Source organism: Neolamprologus brichardi, chromosome 7 (assembly GCF_056152115.1).
Source record: "Neolamprologus brichardi isolate AB-2024 chromosome 7, ASM5615211v1, whole genome shotgun sequence".
Lineage (NCBI taxonomy): Eukaryota > Metazoa > Chordata > Actinopteri > Cichliformes > Cichlidae > Neolamprologus > Neolamprologus brichardi.
In genome coordinates, this window is record NC_142110.1 from 10,367,311 (window position 1) to 10,387,759 (window position 20,449).

At 38.6% G+C, this 20,449-nt stretch overlaps 1 protein-coding gene across 1 annotated transcript; it reads right to left on the reverse strand.

The window, feature by feature from the left end:
* Positions 1–212: 212 nt before the first annotated feature.
* lepa (leptin a) lies at positions 213–1,309 on the reverse strand. The gene is made up of 2 exons (XM_035907198.2): positions 1,050–1,309; positions 213–963 (listed from the first exon to the last, which is right to left on the reverse strand). Exons 1-2 carry the CDS (start codon positions 1,197–1,199, stop codon positions 634–636), a joined length of 480 nt encoding a protein of 159 aa, XP_035763091.1. The 5' UTR covers positions 1,200–1,309; the 3' UTR covers positions 213–633.
* Positions 1,310–20,449: the final 19,140 nt, after the last annotated feature.

Genomic DNA, 20,449 nt, shown 5'->3' on the forward strand with positions numbered 1-20,449 from the left:
ATTGATATTTTATTGCAACAAAATTAGTGCCAGCTGCACAGCAAAATAACGTGTCATCCGTGGATAAAAATAGACATTTTTGGAAGATGTGATATTGCACTGAAATAAAGTTCCTCCTCCCCAATTCTTCCAGCTCTCATGCAAACATCATGCAGCTTTCTTGGCAAGTTTCAGGATGGCTGTCAGTAATTTCCAAGGATGACATCGTCGTTCATCATGACATATCCTCCAGTTTTAATGCTACACTCCTGAGTCAGCTTGATGACTGGCTTAATGGGAAACACATTCTTCACTCAGAGCTCTTTGTTGACACAACAGCAGTGTCATAGTACAAACCTTGTAAACAGCTGATTTATTTTTGTGTCATTTAAAATTTCTCCTGAAACATTTGTGTTGCCGTGGTAAAAAAAACATTATTTTACAAAATACATATCTTCTAATTACCATATATAAATAAATACACAGTGTATATAAATAAGTGCCTGTTCAATAATAATTTCAGTTCAAAACATTATCAAGTTTTCAACGTGGACAACTCAGAATGTTAAGTCAGGCATCGCTGATGGAGACTTTACAAATGTTGTCCAACAATCAGGGCGATAGCTTGGAAATACTGGTCCTGATGTACATCCTTCAGCAAGTCTCCAGCTGATCCAGGTTCTTCAGCAGCCGTTTTAGAAACTCCTTCACTCTCATGGGCGCCTCAATGCCCACGGTGTGAATGTATTCTTTCTGGCTCTGTAGCTCTTGCAGTGGCCCTGGTACTTCAGGCTTTGGTCGCTGTTGGCTGCAGTGCTCCTGCCTCCACAGATCAATGTAGCCTGTCAGTGAAGAGATGTCGTACTTGATCTGGGCGACCCCATTAAAGGTGTCCGAGATCAGGCTGTTGTAACCATTCAAGACCGTCACTATGGAGGAAGTTCCATCCAAATCATCAAAAGGTGGGTTGGCCGGAACCTTTAACTGGGAGGCGAACGCATTAGGGTTAATAACACATCGACTCTTTCAAACACTATAAATTCTGTCTTTGTACACAGAACTATATCTACCTCTGTGTCATTGTCCAGCCTAACCAGCAGCTGTTCAGCCATCCACTTCACTTTTGATTTCATCGTCACTACTTCCACTGGCAAAGGAGCTGCTGTGCCCATGCTTAAAGCTTGAAACAGAGAAAACAGGAGCACCAGACCGTAGTCCATAGCGTTGTGTATTTCCACTGTTGTAAAGAACAAAGAAAGAAGATGGTGTTCCTAGGAGAGGAATGGAAAATTAAACGATTAGAGATAAAGAATCCTTTTCTTTCTTTCTCTTTCACTATATCATCTCACTAAAAAAAAACTGCATGAGTTCCTATCAATATCTAATCACATTACAGATGTTTGTACACATGCTTCCTGCCAGTAATTTACTCAACCTCTTTGGTGCAAATATTTGTGATAGAGACACCTGTGAGTTTCTGGCTGTATAACAGGTACAAAGATCACTGATTTTGGCTGCCGCAATTAGTCTCTCCAGTTTCCAAAATGTTACCAAAATTCTCTGAGAACAGTAAAAGAAAGTACAAGTTTCCTTTACACCCTCTAAACTTTAACTTCAGTTAAAACACATGTAACTAATAAGCAAGAATTTCTCTATAAAAACTTTCGTCACTGACATCCTTCGCTACACATTTTAAATTTAATATCATCAGAAAGCTGCACTCATGAATGGAGAAACCACAAGTCTGATAGTTGACACAGACTTAGAAACAAAGACATCAGCCCCTGTGAGATTAAGGTGAATGAGCCGTGCAAAGAGGAGCAGAGAGTTGACCTTACCTCGGTTTGGTGTCTGCGAGTATGCCACTGTTAGGCTCCATCAGGACATCTTATATTGCAGAGCTGTTGACTCATCTCTTACTCACCTCTCTCTCCGACCCCCCATTCCCCCCCGCATCCGCCCCCTCAGTTACCTCTCCTTATCATGCCCCCAAATCTGCTGGTGGTACTGCATCAGACAGGGAGAAGTTGAATGCGCAATACATTTCAGACACATTCATCATTTAGAGATAAGTCTATGAGTTGCTTTGATTGATAATGAAGTAATTTTATTACTTTCTTACCTCTTGGAGACATTCGTCATTTTTTTTTCGAACATGTGTATATCCATACATATATGCAGACTTTAAGGTATCGCAGCGCCCAAGGTGCAAATAAACTTTTTACTGCTCGACTCACTGCATAAGTCATATCATGCACTGACACGGTGTAATTTTATGACATTGCATCATATGAGAAATTCCACTTTTGAATTTACCAATAAGCAAGAATATAACTGAAAATAATAAAATCATACGTTTTAAATGGAAAAGTGAGGTAACAGAGTGGATTTTCACTGTGAACTTGTTTGATAACTTCAGAAATTACTTAGAATGTCACCAGATCAAAAACCAAACACTGCAACTTGAATAAGCTGTTCAATGCACCTCGGTTCATGTTTATGTCAACATTATAATCTTTAAAGCCACTAAAGCAGTGTGGCGATCGCAGAATATTCGAGGTAGCAATTATGCTGGAATGTATTTAGTGTGACTGACAGTCTGTAGCAGCTTTCAGCAATTACACTTTCATCCATCAAATTACAATTTACAGTTACATTATTTTTGGTGCCAGATTTCCACAAAAGTTTCTGTTTAATGTGAAATATACGAGTTCAACTTAATTGACTTAATTATCAGCATCTCCTTTTCTCAGCACTTTAGATGTCGCGCTCAAACAGTTATGTCCATGTTTCTCAAAGTCAGTGCTCTTCTTGGAAAAATGTTTTAAAGGCCCCTTTCCCCTAAAAAGAGTTATTTTTAGAAACAGATGTTAAGGAGGGGAGATGGTGTGCAGAGCATGTTTCGTTTCTCTGAAACAAAAATGAAAAGAGAAAAAGGGTCAGAGAGTCCAAGAACCACTGTGTGTTTGATCCATAGGGAAAAACACAGGGGCATGATGGTAATTGTGCTTTTCGCTCAAGGTAACTTACAGTAAAACCGTCTTATTCTCATGAGGTCTCATAAAGAGATTGAAATCAATGCCAAATTTGGGGTCAAATAAACAGATACTTAAAAGAATGTGAAAATTGATGGAAAAAAGGGGGGAAAGGACGTATTTCTGGGAAAGACAACAAATGTGTGACATTGTCCTGCTTTTTCAACGGGAACAGCGTATTATTCATGAAAGACTAGAAGGAATGATATGAACTATCTAACTGCCAAGTGGTAACAGTTACCGAGCAGGTTTCTGCTTGGTAAGTAAAAAAAAAAAGTTTCTCTAACATCTGTTGTGAATTAAAGCTTTTAAATTATGAGTTTTGTCTGCCAGTATGTGAACTTTTTGTATGCAGGAAACAAAATAAATTGCGAGTTTGGAAACAAATGCGTCTGTTATCTTTATATCAATCTTGTTACTCAGAGTGGTTATGGTTTTTCTCAATTGCAAACAAATTCTCCTAAAAAGGATGAAGAAATTTTCCTTTTGCTGGAGGTGTTTGTATATATCTATGTTTATTTAATCCACAGTTTGTGCATGTATTATTTCCAAATATCAAAGATGCATATTTGAGCGTTTGTGACTGTATTATACCCCCCTCCCCCCAAAAAATAGATGCAATTGTGTTTCTGTCGTCGGGACAAGAGTTGCCTCCTGAGCTATGACAGAGGGACACTGCAAGCCTTCATTAATAATTCATGATGCATCACTTATGGGAGAATATGAGTCACAGTCTTCAGAGAAAGTGAGCGTCCGCCTTTTACACATGTACACGTGTAGTAATACTGCAGGTAGCATATACATTTAAGGTTAGGGAAAGCAAAACTACTGACCTGTCCTAGAAGCTCTGCCACAGCACAGTGTCAAATTACTTTTCCAGATGCTAGATGAAAACCAGGAATTCCTCTCAGCAGGAAATTGCCTGGATGACTCACAGGAATGACGGGAATTCAAATTCATTGATCCTGCATGTGCTGCCATTCAGAACAATGGGCTGTTTTTACCCCCAAGTGTTTGAGGGATGCTCAGACCATCAAACTCGTTTGAAAAGATCTGAATCAGCATTTATTTTGTTGTGTAACTTCAGAGCATCACAGATTTCTGCAGAAACAGAGGCAAAGTGAGCAAGATCTTCAAGAGAATAACAAGTTTGGGAAGGATAGCACCAAGTGCTGTTTTACACTACTTCCAGCACTGCAAATAAAATTAGAAGTGACCTATTGTAAAGTGAATTCAGGCAGACTATAAGTGGTGACAGGTTATGCAATGCCCGAAAAGATTTTAGGGTTTGTCGGTAACTGATGCTCTTTCCCATCAGCCTATTATCAAGAGGCTTTATGTTTTTGTGCTTGTTAAATAAAACATGTGTAGTGTAGTGTGTGCAGTGTTAAGGTTTCAGTCAAGTTACAGCAACCGAGTTTTAGTCCTGTTTTGTCCTGTTTTCTGTAGAGTACAAATGTATTTATCATTACACACTCAAAGTTTACTTAATCTAGTTGCTTTGTGATCTGATTGTTTACTCAAATCTATTTCTAAAGGAAAATCTAAAGGAATGCTAAATGTGTCACATTGTTTTGTAGCATCCTCTTGTGCTATGGGATACTTTGCTACAAATAATTCATGCTCATATACAGGTCTAAAAGTCTTACACCTACAATCAGGCCGTGCTGCAGACCACAGAGACACACACTAAGGTCTTAGTTAATAAGTTTGTATAAAAACATACATAACGTTTTGAGTACTCACACATTGATCCAGACTACAGTGTTGTTCGATTCACAATTAAAACCACATGTTGTGGTATTGCTCAAGCCTTCCTGTCCAAAGAGAAAAAAAAGCAGCTGCTTGAACCTCTCTACTGGAAATGTAAGTTGATTAAAACTAAAATATACACAATCTAAGAAACAAGGTTTATTTTGTTTCCATCGCTGCAACGCCTGCAATTATGGAATTACAAGTTTATAGGCAACATGCTCCATCCATCCATATGTGTGTTCATCCATCCACTGCCACATTATTGGCCTCATCTTAGACAACTTGTCTTACAGTGTGAATTTCACAACGGGCAAACGTTAAAAGAACACACGTCCTCTTTTTATATACAGCTCAAACTGTCTAAACAAAAGGTAGAAAAAATTAGAATGTGGTGTTTACACTGCATGATCTTTGAGACCTGATTATACAATAAATTTTAAGGAGATTACTTGATTCAAAATTTGACTCACTAAAAGTGGAACACTCGCCATTTATGTAATTTGTTTCATTTTTTATGAAGCTTATTTATAACAAACATTTCAAAACAACAAATACTGACAAAAGTGCTGAACAGCTGTTAGAAAAACACGAGAAAGTTACAGATAACTATGTTGTGGAGTCTGTCATTTCATTTTTCAAATGATCATCATGTTAAGAATGGATCTCTTGTTGGCCAGTACTGGTAGGAAGTACCATGTGCATGTTTTTAATGACTTTATGTGATGTGGAGCTATACATCAAGAAGTGTCTCCCATTTCAAATGTTTCTCTGCACTTAAAATAAAGGTACGGCAATGTTGTTTATACATTAGTCCTAAAAATGAATGATTCAATGTTTGCTGAGTTTAAAAAAAAATCAAAATCAACAAAGGCAAACAATACATTTTTGACACTTTTCTTTTACACATACATGGTTGAAAAGGAAAAACCTAACCAGGGATTTGGGCGCAGTCTCATATTGTTTAGGGTTCATTAAAAAACATAAAGAAAAGAATCCTGCAATCCCTCTGAGAGTTTTTCTTGTGGATATTCCTGTTACAGAACTGTTCATCCATCGCCAGAAGTCTTCTCCACAGACAAATGAGATACAGACGACCACTATTCAGATGGTCACAACATGAGGATTCAAAACAAGGGAAAATGGTGTGTTCTTTTGAATCTGACTTATCTACAGCTCAGACTTCAGTTTCTCAAGAAGCAGCTGCCAGATTTCTCCCGGAATATTAAAAACACAATGACATCAAACAGCTGCTGTAGATGTGTTGGCTGCACGTCCATGATGAGAATCTTCCACTCCACCACATCTAGTGCTCTATTGGATCGAGATCAGGTAACTTTAAAGGCCATTTGGATGCAGTGAACTCACTGTCATGTTTAAGAAACCAGTCTGAGATGGTTTTAGCTTTGTGATATGGTGTGTCATGCTGCAGGAAACAAATGGACAGGGTCAGCAACAATACACAGGTAGGTTGTGACATTTAAATGATCCTCAAATGGTACTAAGGGCACAAAGTGGGGCAAAAAAGATTCCCCCCCCCCCCCCCCCCCCCCCATCCTTTCAGTGTATTTACAACAAATTTGGGTCTTATTGTGTAGCAGCAGAACTAGAAGCTCATCAGACCTTTTTCTGTTGTTGAATTTTAATAACCTTGTGTGACAACCTTGTATCCTCACTTTTCTTTTTTAGCTAAAGGAAGTGGCATCAGGTGTGGTCCTCTGGTGCTGTAACATATCTACTTCAAGGTTTGATGTATTATACTTTCCGAGATGTTCTTCTGCGGACTTTGGTTGTAACAAGTGGCCATTTGACTTACTGCTGCCTTCCTATCAGCTCAAAGCAATCTAATGAATTGTCCTCTGACTTCTGGCATGAACATTTTTATATTTTATGTTTCATATATTGCATATTTTCCCTTAATCAGACCGTTCTCAGTAAAGAGATAGTTGTATAGGAAAATCCTAGTAGATCAACAGTTTCTGAAATGCTCCAGCCCACCAGGTACCAACCAACAACCATACCGTGCCTTTTTGCCCCCATTTTGATGCTTGGCTTGACATCCTGGAGGTTTTCTTGACTTTGTCTGCATGAAAAAAAATGCTTTGAATTCCTGCCAGGTGATTGGTTGATTAGATATTTTCAGTACAACTAGTTTAATAGGTGTTCCTAATGAAGTGGCAGATGGAAATGGAAATTTCTGGTTTCTGCCGCCGACATCAACAGATTGAGTTTAGCCAATTTTATTTTCAAATAATGAGGCCTGGTTTGATGCTGATCCTGAGAACGCTGCAGTAAAACTGTGTTCACCTTTTGTTGGTTCAAGTCTTTCAGAGATGTTTTAAGACATGTAAAAATACGACTACTTGGGACAAAAGTTCCATTATCTGTTCTGTAAAGTTCAGTTTATTTCTAAATGTCTCTTACTTTACAGAAATGTTTATTCTCATTGTTTGGCAGCTGGAATTTTCCAAACTGCATCTCATTTCTCAGCATGTGTGCCTTAAACCACATTTCCTCCAATCTTCTTGAAATGCTTCCATGCACTTATTTGGTAATTATTTTGTGGACTTATCTACATTGACTGTAATTTCATCATATCGGGACATAAAACAACAAGCAGTTGTGGACAGAAGTTCAGATACAGTCACCAATGGCTTGAACGTCAAGGTAATTATGGGCTTTTAATGATTCATTGAACTGTTTCCCCCCCACAGTGGAACGGTTGCACTCCATACAGCTTTAATAACTTAAATCTATTGTGGATTTTTCTCAACAAACTATCGAAAGTATACACACAGGCTTGAGTATATACATACACCACTTAAATCTTTTAATATGTGGTGCTGAAGGTTCTGCAATGTCTGTCGACGTCTTGTTAACTTCTCATTAGTGATCATGACTGACCACAGCTGGTAGTTTCTGTTTGCCAGCATAAAAAGGGTGCCTTTGACAGCATTCATTGAACTGACAAACACTTGGAACAATGGAAAACCCGATTAACTCAGTGAAAACTGCAGGTTTACTCTTGTTGGGAATGTCTGTTATTCTATATTCTGTAATTTCTAAACACGTGCAGATTCCATTACATTGTATCTAAGTTATTCAGATCGGTCACCTTCACCTGAAAGAAATTTTTTTAGGATGTTCAGGGGCAACTCGAGAACCACTAAGGCCAAAGACTGCCATAAACTGGAAACTGCTGGAACACATATGTCCCTGCCCACAGTGAAACCAGTTTTACATTGCCCTGGCCTTCTGGACAAAGGTTTTAGGGTTAGATGAGACAAAAATGGAGCTATTTGCCCACAATGACAGGAGGTATGTTTGAATTAAAGGTGAGTGTATAAAGCAGGCTAACATTAAGCTTCTGGAATGACCATCCCGAAGCTCCAACCCCAACCATATAGAAAATCTTTGGACTATGCTTAAAAGCCAGGAACCAACCTATTTGAATGTAAAACTCTATCAATTCTGACAAAAAGAGTGGTCAAATATCCAGATTGAATTATGCCATGAGCTTGTCAATGGCTGCCAAATGTGTGAGACTGAGGTGCAGCTAAGGTTACCTGTATTTATATCTTTAACCCTGTGTGAATTAGAGAAAATCCAAAATAAAGTCAAACTTGTGCACCCAGTTCTTGTGTTTTAAAAAGTTATTAAAAATGTATGATGCACAATCATTCCACCCTGGAACAACAACAATTCAAACAAATTATTAAACCCCCCCAATTACAATGATGTGACGAGTGTATGGCAATATCTTACCACATCTGTACCACTAAGAAAATCATGGTGGAAAAAAAAGTACATCATCACTTTATTTTTTTTCTAACTTGTTGTTGTGATATAAGAACGAGATGTTTAAAAGATTGATGCTACTGGTTTTGATTTTTAAGAGAGTCTGTGAATAAATCAAACATTCTATCAAAGAAACTATAAAGCAAGATTTTTCAGCACACAAGGAATTGTTTGTGTTTCTTTACTTCACTAGAAGGAAAACTTCATCACTGTTCCACTGAACTAACAAAACATCTGGTTCCACACCTGTTTTTTAGTCGAGCCTTTATCCTGTTTTGCACGCCACCAAACAACAGACTGGTTATTGGGGCAGAAATGAGTAATATATAGGAAGTGACAAATTTCAGCATAAGTGTTTTATTAACGTGGGAGATTTACAAAGGAGTATATTATTCACTTTCTACACTGACGCAAATTGTAGAATAAACAAAACAGTATTACGAGAAACAGCAGTGTCTCACTTTCTGGTGAGTGTAAAGTGAGTGTAAAGTACAGTACAGTCCTACCAAACCAGTGTTCGAGTACATAAACGTTACAAGTAGCTCACAGTGTAGTTATAGCTGTTGACTGATATAGTGGCTTGCTATTTTTATTAAAACAAGTTAAATTTAAAGGATTGCATAATCGAACACCTCTGTATGGCGTTTAGTAAGATTTCTAATCAAAATGCCCGGGCAATGCTGCCACCTTCTGGAGAAATTATAAAATGCAACAGACAAATTTAAAGCTGTAGTAACGCCTCTGTCCGGGACATAGAAAGCTTTTGTTCTCAATCACTCTAAATAATTTGGGAGTAAATTATGTTTTAAAGTTTAATTTGGCAATTCCATTCATAGAAAAAGCAGTCCTACTGTGGTTTAATGAAGACCAATATGTGAACCACTAGATTCATGCTCAGAGTTTTTTATTTCTTTTACAATTAACACGGTTTAAATTATGCACCATAATTACTTTATTGCTAAATGACTACTTAAACATGCACTACAAGTGAAACATTGTTTTAACAGTTGTATACACTTACATTACAAACTGAGTCATTGTCAAATGAGACTTGTGTGCAAATTGTCTTTGATGTAAGGATCCCTTGCAGATGCTTTTTGGGGTAAGGGCTTCCTGGATAGACACATGACAGCAAGCCCAGACCGCAAAAAGACCTGAAAAGAACAACAGCGCTCAGCTGCAATCATGGTCACCGTCATACACAGTTGGTCCAGTATCTGAAACACACAGTTACAAATAAGTGGGACTGAATGCAAATTACTGATAAAACAAAACATACACAAAATCATTATTTGTTTAGAGTTTACATTTTGTTCCTCCTTCAAGTCTTTCATTGAATCACAAATATCTCAAAGAGATTATTAACTTTATACTTGATTGTACAGCTTCAATCAAGAATAGTGATAAGTACCAAATTGTTTTTCTGCCTTTGCTAATCTAGTTTGTATAAATAAACATTAACTAAAGCTTTAAATGAAATATGCAAGGGCATTAACCTTCAGTGTGAACTGAATTCCCTCTTGATGGTACATGTATATTTTCACATTTCTTTTTGCAGGACCATAGATATGGAGAAAAACAGAAAAGGGACTATTAAAATATAGAAGACTATTTTTTTTTTTTACAGTTTACAAGACTAAAAATTTCTTCTTAAAGTCATTGCTTAATATTATCAAATCAGCAGCAGGTTCCACACTCTGACGTCATGCAAATGTTTCCACTATTCGTGCTCATTATTCTGTTTCCTTTCTTTTGCGTTTGCTTGTAAACTGATTTTAATGTCCTTAAAATAGCAGGATGGAACAGAATGATATTGTTGTCGGTCTCTAGTAGACACATAACACATGAAAAATATCAGTTTTGTACTTTGAGTTGAGTTATTGGCTGATTTTGAGTTTGAAAAGCATAACGTCAAATATACAAGACTAGAGAGAGATGTTGATGTACATAAAATGGTACTGGTGTAGATATACACTCTATGAGCATAGATTGTAAAGGACAATATTCCACACCCAAACATTTAAACATTGAAAATGTATCATATTGTCAAGCCTTTCAGCAAATAAATGCTGTTCCTTTTAAAATGTCCACCAATGCATGAAAAGATATTTAGTTTCAAGACTTATGGAACACTCATTTCTGCACAACCTACTTGATCCCTTGTTGTGGTTTACATTCACCACACCTTACAATTACACAGAGCCAGTGGCTGGCAGTCTGTTGCATTATCAACTGGCAAAACGTAAATTAAGAGAGCATTTGAAATTAACACATTTTCCTGTGAAAAGAGGCAATTCAGTAAAACTAGTGCACATGTGAATAACACTGAAAAGTCCCAGAGCGCGTGAAAGCCATTCATGATTTTCTACGAGAAGTACAGGATGACGCACTGTTTGTGGATTCAAAAATGGAAGAAAAAAGAGAAAAAGATGAGAATATGGGTACATTTTTTTAATGAAATGTGCATTAATTTATAATGAGGCACAAGGCCAGAGAAGAATCTGGATTTCAAGTGAAGTGACGTTAAAACGTGTACACACACTTGCTGCAGAAAACAAGCAGGCATAAAGGTGAAACGGTACATGATCACAAATATGTATATGTGTGACGCTAATAAACATTTTCAATAAGTTTCCCACTACACCTCAAAGCATTTGGCACAGGTGCCAATTTAGCAAATCTCCAGAGGAAAGAAAATATTAAATATGATCATGTGTAGGGCCTGTGGGTTAAATATATTTATTACAATGATAACACACTTTCAACAATGAAAAGCAAAGTCATCTGGTGCGTATTTATGAGGCTCTATTGGAAGTGATGCTGCAGGCAGTGCGGACAGAAGAAGGTAGACCACACTGGAGGAGCTTCACGTGAGCTGTCCATGGTTCTGAAAGCCTCACACCAGCCCTGCCGGTAAACGCCCTAACCTACCCCACCCCCACCTCTCCTCCACTCACGACATTGTGCATGTGTGCAAGTCAAATGTGTATGTGCGTGTGCCTGTCTGTCTAAAAGTGTGTGTGTCTGTTTAAGCAACCATCTTACTGCTGCATGCAACATCAATCTCTTGGGCTTTTTATTGTAGCAAGGGGTTGCACTGTAAATTCATCCTGCCTACACACACGTCACATGTCCAGAAGCCTATCCACTGAAAAATTACCCTCGTCTAATAATGTGTTGTCGATCTTTGAGAGGGAAACACACACACACACACACACACACACACACACACACACACACACACACACACACACACAGAGAGAGAGAGAGAGAGAGAGAGAGAGAGAGAGAGAGAGAGAGCGAACCTACACTATGCATGCTTTAAACTTTCACTACAAATGATGATCCACAGGCGAACTCAAAGTTTTGGAAAAGACGAAATCACCACTCATCACCAACGTTTGGCTGCGCGCGCGTCGGCAGGTCGCCGAGCTGCAAGCAACCATGACGCGCACAATCTTGAGCCACAATAGCTGATATTCATTTTACCGCCATGCAAATCGCGACCAACAATTTCGATATAAATGCGGTACACGAACAAAATCAAATGAAAGCCAAGAGCAAAAAGACAAATAACTGTGTTATTTAATGAGATGGAGAAGGTGCTCGTTACCTCAGTGCGTCTAGATGCGAGCGCTTGGAATAGGTCGGGATTGTGTAGCTAAAGCCCTTGGGAGAACATTAAAAACAAAAAAAAAACGTAACAGGAAAATGCTAATACAACACAGTATAATTTACATGTAGCTGCAATTATGGCAGAGCGAGAGAAAGCACATAGCGTTACGCAGGGAAAAACAACACAATACGTACACATACATACAAAGATCATACGAAAAACAAACAGCCGGCAATGTGCACATCAAACACATAGAAATGTTCTCAGAAATGTTATTCCTCAACGCTAGTCACTGGCAGGTACCATCCCACAGATGCACTGTGGATGAGGAGGAAAAAAAAGCATCCATATATACACACCTCCCTTACTATCGCTGATGCTCGAAGGGTTGGGGCGACGTGATGCCACTGTGATCATTTTCACTTCTGTATTTTGATTCACCTCTATTTTCGATGCATTTTTGGAGGAAATATACTTCCATTTTCTACTCGTTTCCATCCTTTCTGTAGGAAATACTGCAAAAGCCCCAAATGGAAGCCACTCAATTCCTCCAGTCTGCGATTGACCCGCATTGACGTCATTGCGTCATTAGGTCTCCCCTGGAAACACGGGGCTCCCAAAAATAGCAACACATTAATTCAGCCTGCGCTGGGGTTGGCTTGGCGGGGGTGACTATTTGTATCAATCCATAACCCCTCCTCTGATTCTAAGCAATAATACAGTCCTCTCTCTCTCTCTCTCTCTCTATCTCTCAAGGACGAGCTGATCACGACTCACGGCTATTTTTGGAAAGAGAGAAAGAGAGAGAGAGAGAGAGAGGGAGAGAGAGAAGTGGGTGTGATGAGAGACGCCCGCACCTCTGCTCTCCTCTCTGCTGGCTGGCTGGGAAACAGAAACAGCACCACGGGGATAAAAATAGCAAAAGAGCGGTCAGCCAGCAGTGGGGTGTGGGAGGGGAGGCAAGACCCTAAACCTAGTTAACGACCACCAAAAAGGCCCGGAAGTCGGCCACAGTTGACCGGTGTGTCACTCTGAGGTGGCATCTATAGCTGTTCATTCATTCTGGAATAGAAAAAAAGCCCTGGCGTTCCATTCATTCGTCCATTCATTTATTCATAGTAATGAAGTAAGAACATTTACAGAATGAAATAATAATTTCCTTCCGATGCCATTTTAGCAGTGTCCGTCTCGGTCTCAGTGAGCTAGAAGTATGCCAGCTGGCTACTAGAGCATAATTTTATTGTTTGTCCTTAAGCCTCTTTGATAGAGCAGAGGTGATGTACGACGCAAAACTACATTAGAGAGATTTCTGCAGGTTCTTTGTTGCAATTTTATATGAAAAGTGTCTTTAATGACATATCTATCTGTTCTGGTACAGCTGCTGCAGGCGGACCAGATCTTTTCCCTCATTGTTTTTACTTTTCACGTTAGCAGTTTTAGGTGAAGTAGGCCGCTCATAGTATTTCCTCCTCGCTTCCTAAGGGACAAGCAAATAATACGCCTGCTACAGCGATCAGCTTTCATTTATAGATACTAATGCTGACATTCTAATCAACCGACTGAATATTTGCGCCACTGGATCAGTGTTTTTGCTAAAAAGAAAAGCATAATTTGGAGTAGTCGTGCAGAATTGACCGGCTACACTGAGCCCACTAGTGTTAATCTTAAACTACTGATGCCATCTACTGGTTATTTAACAGACCTGCATTAAATAGAAACCATGGTTGCATCATCCTAGAAGCACAGGTAGAGATACTGTAGAGGGCCTTCTCACTTGTAAACCTGCTGGTGTAGTTTGGTACTACACTAGGATTTCGTGTGCTGGAAATGGTGGGGTGGAGACACGATCGTCCTTGATTACTTTCCAGCTCGTCCAGTGGAAGAAAAATTAAATAGTGAGTAAATTTTTGGATGAAATTACAATTGTAAAATCCATTTACATATGTCATATATATCCTTTTCTATAGAGAAAATGAATGATGTGTATAATTTTGCAAGCAACGATCTGTAGACAATGGAAACAGTGGAAAGATAACTGAACGGTTTGAAAGTGATATTTAAGAAGCTGCAATTGGCTCAATAAACAGCAGATGGCAGGAGGGATCACTATCTGAAGGCCAACCTGTTGCAGAACATCTATATGGTATGGTCTAATTTGGCTTATGTAAGCCTTTCACATGATGAACTGCCAAATGCAAGAACCCCTGCAAGTTGTAAATAACTTTTCATGAATATGCATGATCACTGCGGCTCTGAAATTCATCAGCTTTTCAGATTATCATATCAGGATGGCAGAAAGCTGCAGCACCAACACTAAATATAGACCTTTTTTAATATGTTTGCAACCGCTGACAGTAATATTTGCGTGTGAAGACAGTGAAACACGGAGGGATGTTTTTTTTCCTATTCACTTTTCACATAGATGCCCACACTGATTTACCCCAACACACTAATTACAACTTTGATCATTAACGAAACCCATTTTTCCCCACTCTTTAAATTTTCCAGCTCATCTCTCGCTAATGCTCGTCTCTTCTTATCCTGGCTCTAGGGACTCATCGTGGCATCCACAGAAAGGGGAAACAATAGGCATGTTTAAAAAATAAAAAAATAAATATATATATTAATATTTACATATATATTTCTGGGCTTATTGAAACCAAAACTTTACTATCTTAGCGATCAATTTCAGAGGTTTTCTGCACATTTTTAATTGCACCATTTTGCTCCCATATGTCTTAAATATAACACAGTAGGGTACCTTGGGAGACATCAGTGAAATCGCCCTGGGAGAAAATAACAGCAGCAATATCTATCCCCAGCCAGAGAAATTAAGAGCAGACGCTGGCATCCATTACAGCTCCTGACGGTAAGCAGTTTAGCTCAGCTTGCTGTAAATCACTGCCACTGGAGACACACGCTCTGCACTGGCTTTATATGTGGTTTTTATCTCCACATATTCTTGATTTATCAGCTGTTCCCTCTTGGCAAGAAATAATGGTACCACAGCTTCACCTGGTGGAGTGCCTCTGCTCTAAAGAATTTATTGATTTATTCACCAAGAGCAAGCTATTTCTTGCATACAGTCGAAGCCATCTGATGTTTGTCCTGCATCGGAAAGGGTGTGTGTCTCTTTAACATCTTATAAAAGCGCTGCAGGGAGGCATAGACTTGTTCATTTTCAATTAGCCAGAGACTCACATTAACTGAAGATATTAAAGAGGAGAGTAATACTGTTGTACAAGCCAATAGTCTGTGAAGGCTGGAATCTGCTGAGCCTGCATTGTGTACACGCAATAGACAGACACAAATACACACCGAGCCACATAGGAGCGTATCTGGTTTGAAATTCAAAGGTACATTCCCAGATGTATGTTCGCTTAGGGACAGCCGTGCATAAGTGGCTTTACATTTGCCTTTGGTGGTACCTGTTTGGCTCACTGTGTTGCTCCCTACAGGACAGCAGGCAGCACGCTGAGGATTCATAGGGGAACACTGTCAAACACCCTGCCGCATATATAGAAGAGCTTCCAGAAGACTTACACATAAGATACTCCAACATATGCATAAATTCAGCACACAGCTCTGCAGAGCCCTATGATCCTACAATATTGATTAAAGGAGAGGAAGCTGGGTTGGTGGATAGATTAACAAGAGTGCAGCCAGAAACTGCAGGAGAAGAAGGAAAATTTGGAAGACTAATTTAACCACCTTGCTGACACGTGTTTCATTTGGTCAGCTATCAACTGGCATGGTGAGCATAACTGTCTGGCTTAAACTGCTACAAGCTACCAAGGGGAGCGAAAAATTTATACACACATTTTACTGCGCATACCTCGCATGCACAATATTTAATTCACTTGGCTTGATGCATAGCTACTGCATTTTAAATATCTCTGTGACTGGTAATAGATATGTGAGCGAACCTATTTCAGGGTTGATCCAAATTATTGTTGTCCCTCTATATCTTCCGGGAAGGGAATATCAGCAGATCCTATAACTGCTAACTACTGAGACGATGATGCCCTTATACTCCTTGTTATTCATAGTCAGGCCAATAAACAGCAAATAAGCTGCTGTAATACTCAAACTGCCCCATTAATGTCAACAGAAAAGCTGGGCATGTGGATTTACATGAGGATGTATGTCTTTGTAGCCCCACTAACAATACGGGCCAGTGGATTTCTATGACGACGAGTGTGGTTAAAATATTTTTACAACTCAGAATTGCATTAGCTGCATATGCTGGTTATCCCTTGACCTTGCTCTGTAGCACCTTGAGGAGGTTTAAAGTGCTATCTAGTGAAATATCTAGTAAACTGAATAAACTTACCTACTGATCATTCACCTTGACCCACAGTCAAAATTCTTCAGTTTTCGTTGGATTCAGCTTAGTATGCTGAAATGATAAATACTGTCAGTCTAAAAGGGTTATTCAGTATATTTGGCTGAAAAATGTCCTTTGTTTGCCTCTTCTATTTCTGTGTGTGTTGCTTCAGTGCTAATGTGCGGATGTCAGCGGTGCACCAAGGACAGAGGGGGTTCAAAGAGTCCTGTACTGAAGAGCACCACAAAGAACTAATGAGTAATGCGCAGCACAACACCTTCATGTTTCTTCTTTAATGTGACTCTGGCTTAACAGCAGAATATTTGCAACGTCACCGTCTTTGCACAATTAGGATTTTAGCTTAAACATCAACTAATTGTAAGTACGGTTGCATAGAGCATACAGCTAATACGGCTACCATCTGTTAGTCTTAGCCTTTTACCAGTTCTGAATATGATAAGGAAAATCAACAGCTCAATTACTCTTTCTTTAGGCACTTATAGGCTAGATTGACAAAGTGGCTGCGAACAGATCGGCTCAGTAGAATCCAGATCAGCTCCAAGTCCAATTAATAAAAGCAAGAGTAGTCTAAATGAGCTGCATGTTCAGTGAATGAATTAGTAGAAAAGCTATTCAGTGGTGTAGAATGTGGACATCCAGCACGATCACTCCAGTAATTACTAGAGACAAAGTATACGAGAGAAAGACCCAGTCAGGGTTTGTCTTTAGCATCAGGGTGCTGTCTGAAGTATCTGCATTGCTTACCTACTGAGCAGGGGAGAAAAACAGGACCCCCCGAGGAAGCATAATTCACTTCTCAGCAATATTATAGAAATATCATAGATCACCGCTTGTATAAGCACTCAGCGTCCCACTGTTTGGTAAATATTGATAAAGTTGCATCATTCAGAGGCAAAAGAATGAAGCTCTTTGTCACACAGTCGATGGAATGATTTTATATCCTGCCTTGTAGCATGATGGATGATGAAATGATGAAATGCTGGCCTAAAAAACAAAAGTGAACAAACAAAACAGCAAACTCGGCTAGAATACCCAAAGGACAGTCACTGGAGAAGGAAAAAGGAGATTGATATTCTATCAACACTGTTTGTTTGTTTTGCTGTAAATCTACTGAGAATATGCCTGCACATATTAATAGAAGGAAAGCTCTATATGACTGTCAGCAGTATTGCTCCCCAGAAACTATATGTGGAGATCAAATATTTGTACTGATTTTGTCCATGCTTTGGTATTTGTAGCAATACTATGTTTGGTGGAGTGCATAATTTATTTCCCTGCTGTTAAACTCTAGAAATTGAAATTTGATCAATATCTCAACAAATAGGCTGTGGAGTTTCCTGTAACATAATTTGAAGAACTATTTTATTGTTGCATAGACAGCACTTTAAATATATTTTTTACATATATTTTCCCCGTTGCTTGTATGGTTTTTGTCATGAACTCACTCAGTGCTGCAATTATTAATTATAGGCAGCGGGTCATTATCTTGCAGCACTATTACAGTGTAACTTTGACAAAAACAAACAAACAAACAAACAAACCCAAAACAAAAACAGCCTTCAAGCATAATGGATTCGACTCAAGAAAGCTTCAGCTGTTGTTCATACTGTATGAAATAAATGGAAAACAAAGAATGCCTGGAGCGGTAGAAAAGAGCCCAATCCATTTTTATAAAGTCATACTATTGTTTACAACGCAACAAGATGTGTAATGTTCAAGTAGATGTTTAAGGTCAAAAACAGGATCCAAACAAGGAGAACGAAAGACGGCCGGGCAAACAAGAAATAACGACAAGAAAACTACACTTACTTTCCAGCCCAGCATTATGGCAAAGCGTGTAATAGATCCGTGGGTTGGACTCTGTGGGCAGTATTTATTTTTAAGGGAATATTATTTTGTATATACATATATACATTTTGTCATCTTTGTTCTTCTTTAAAGAAGTTTGTAGTGCAGTAAAACCAGATAAGGGAAGCCTGACAGCTCTTGAGTGATAGATAATAGGTATTTATTTGTAAATAACTGGACGTGAATAACTTGAGCTTATTAGATAATATTATAATACAGTATATTTCTAACTAAGTAGGCCTTTCATTCTCTTTCTGTTGACAAGACTTTTGTTAGCACATCAACTTATGTAAGGCAGATGTGAAATGTAAAAGTCAGAGATCAGATGTAGCATGATATTTATTTCTTAAATGATGCCAATATAAAGGTAGTACAATTTCAAGCATAGTTTTAGAGATAAAAGTCATTTTATGAAAGTTTGACCTTATTTGACCTTGAAGAAGAGGTCAAAGGTCAAAAATAATGTGATATTTAGAATCACCATGTATTATTCTCTATATGCCTATATGTTTTACATACAAGCAATTGCAATAAAAAATTAGTTTTAAGTAGCCATATATAGAACTAATCAATGTATTGGCCTTGAAGGAGAGGTCAGAGGTCAAACGTGACATGATATTTTAAACCTTTACACTGTACTTTCTACTTCTTGACAATACACACCACATTTGTAAGAATCATAGTTTTAATTTTTCTGGTCAAATTTCAACCAATAAATTATTAAGTTGTTCTTGAAAACATTGATGGATAATGGACAGTTAACACACATCTACACATCTGCAAAGTTTTATCAGAATTCATCAGACACTTTTCGAGCAATCAGGTTTACAGACAGAATGAAATGCACGCAAACGCTACCAAAAACAAAAAATAAAAATCTGTAATTTGTGTGCTGAGATATGGATTAGATCATGTCACTGGGGATCGCCAGGAACCAACAAAGAGCTCCTGGTGCACAGGGAGGAAAACACTGGAGGTGAATCCGCTGCTTTGAAAAGGCAAGACATAAAGGATTTGTGGTAAATGGGTGTGTAATCCAGCAGGATTACACGATGATAGGTCTGAATTCATCTTAGCTGCATTGTTTACCAGCTATGTAAGTACACTATAATGATCTAAGATCAGCTTTTTTGGGCAGGTCATTTTCTGTGAAGATTTGTGCTGCTCAGTTTTGTGTGTATGCCTTATCTCAAGATTTCTTTTTGCTCAAGCTTCCTTCAATAACTCGTCAAAAAGACCAGCTGCCTTGAACTATTTCATTTTTCCTGCTAAGAAATAGGGCTTCTCCAGCAGTTCAGCATGTTGAACGACTCTACTCGCTACATTATTTACACCAGAAGTTTTCATATCTTTTAGGATCTCAGATCCTTTTATGGTACAGAACACATTCAAGGCGACACTCTCACCTTCCTAACGTTAATTTACCTGGCTTGGGCTTAAGGTGAGATCACACACTAAATGAAACATTTCTCAAATATTTCTGATCATGTAGTTATTAGTGGCTTATAAGCCAAGCTACACAGTAGAACGGTTCGTTGCACCCGGAGAAGAGTGGGTGATTTCATGACAGACTGATGTGATGTGTCATAATGTGTGTCATAGCAGAGTTGGCCCAAAGAGCATGTAGGAGCAATTAATGGGCACAACATGCTTGTTTTATTGATCCAATCTGCTTTAATGTGCGTATAATCATAGCACAAATTTATAATTTATAGTAAATTATCTTCCGGATGCCTTTGATCATGCACTGAATTGGAAGTACCACTGAGCTACAGCATGGACCTTAGCAGATATTGCACTGGCATAATGGTCAGTAAGAGTACTTTATTCACAGCACTTCATCACGGCAATGGGGATTTCTTTAATAGCATTGCTAAATTGATTAAAAATGGATTCAGAATGCCAAAATGTTTCTGCACAGCTGGTGAATATGAATTTAGCTGGCTCCAATGCAAACTCACCTGATCTCACTAACCCTTAGTTGCATGGGAAGTAGAATTAAAGGCCTTATGATAAGACACAACTTACCACAGTACTTCTTTAGATGTTGATTTATGTTTTTTTCTGGTATCA

Coding starts and splice junctions, on each gene's coding strand:
- lepa (XM_035907198.2), bottom strand. CDS start 1,199: ATGGACTACGGTCTGGTGCTCCTGTTTTCTCTGTTTCAAGCTTTAAGC. Junction 964..1,049: donor GGCTGGACAATGACACAGAG/GTAGATATAGTT, acceptor TTCGCCTCCCAG/TTAAAGGTTCCGGCCAACCC.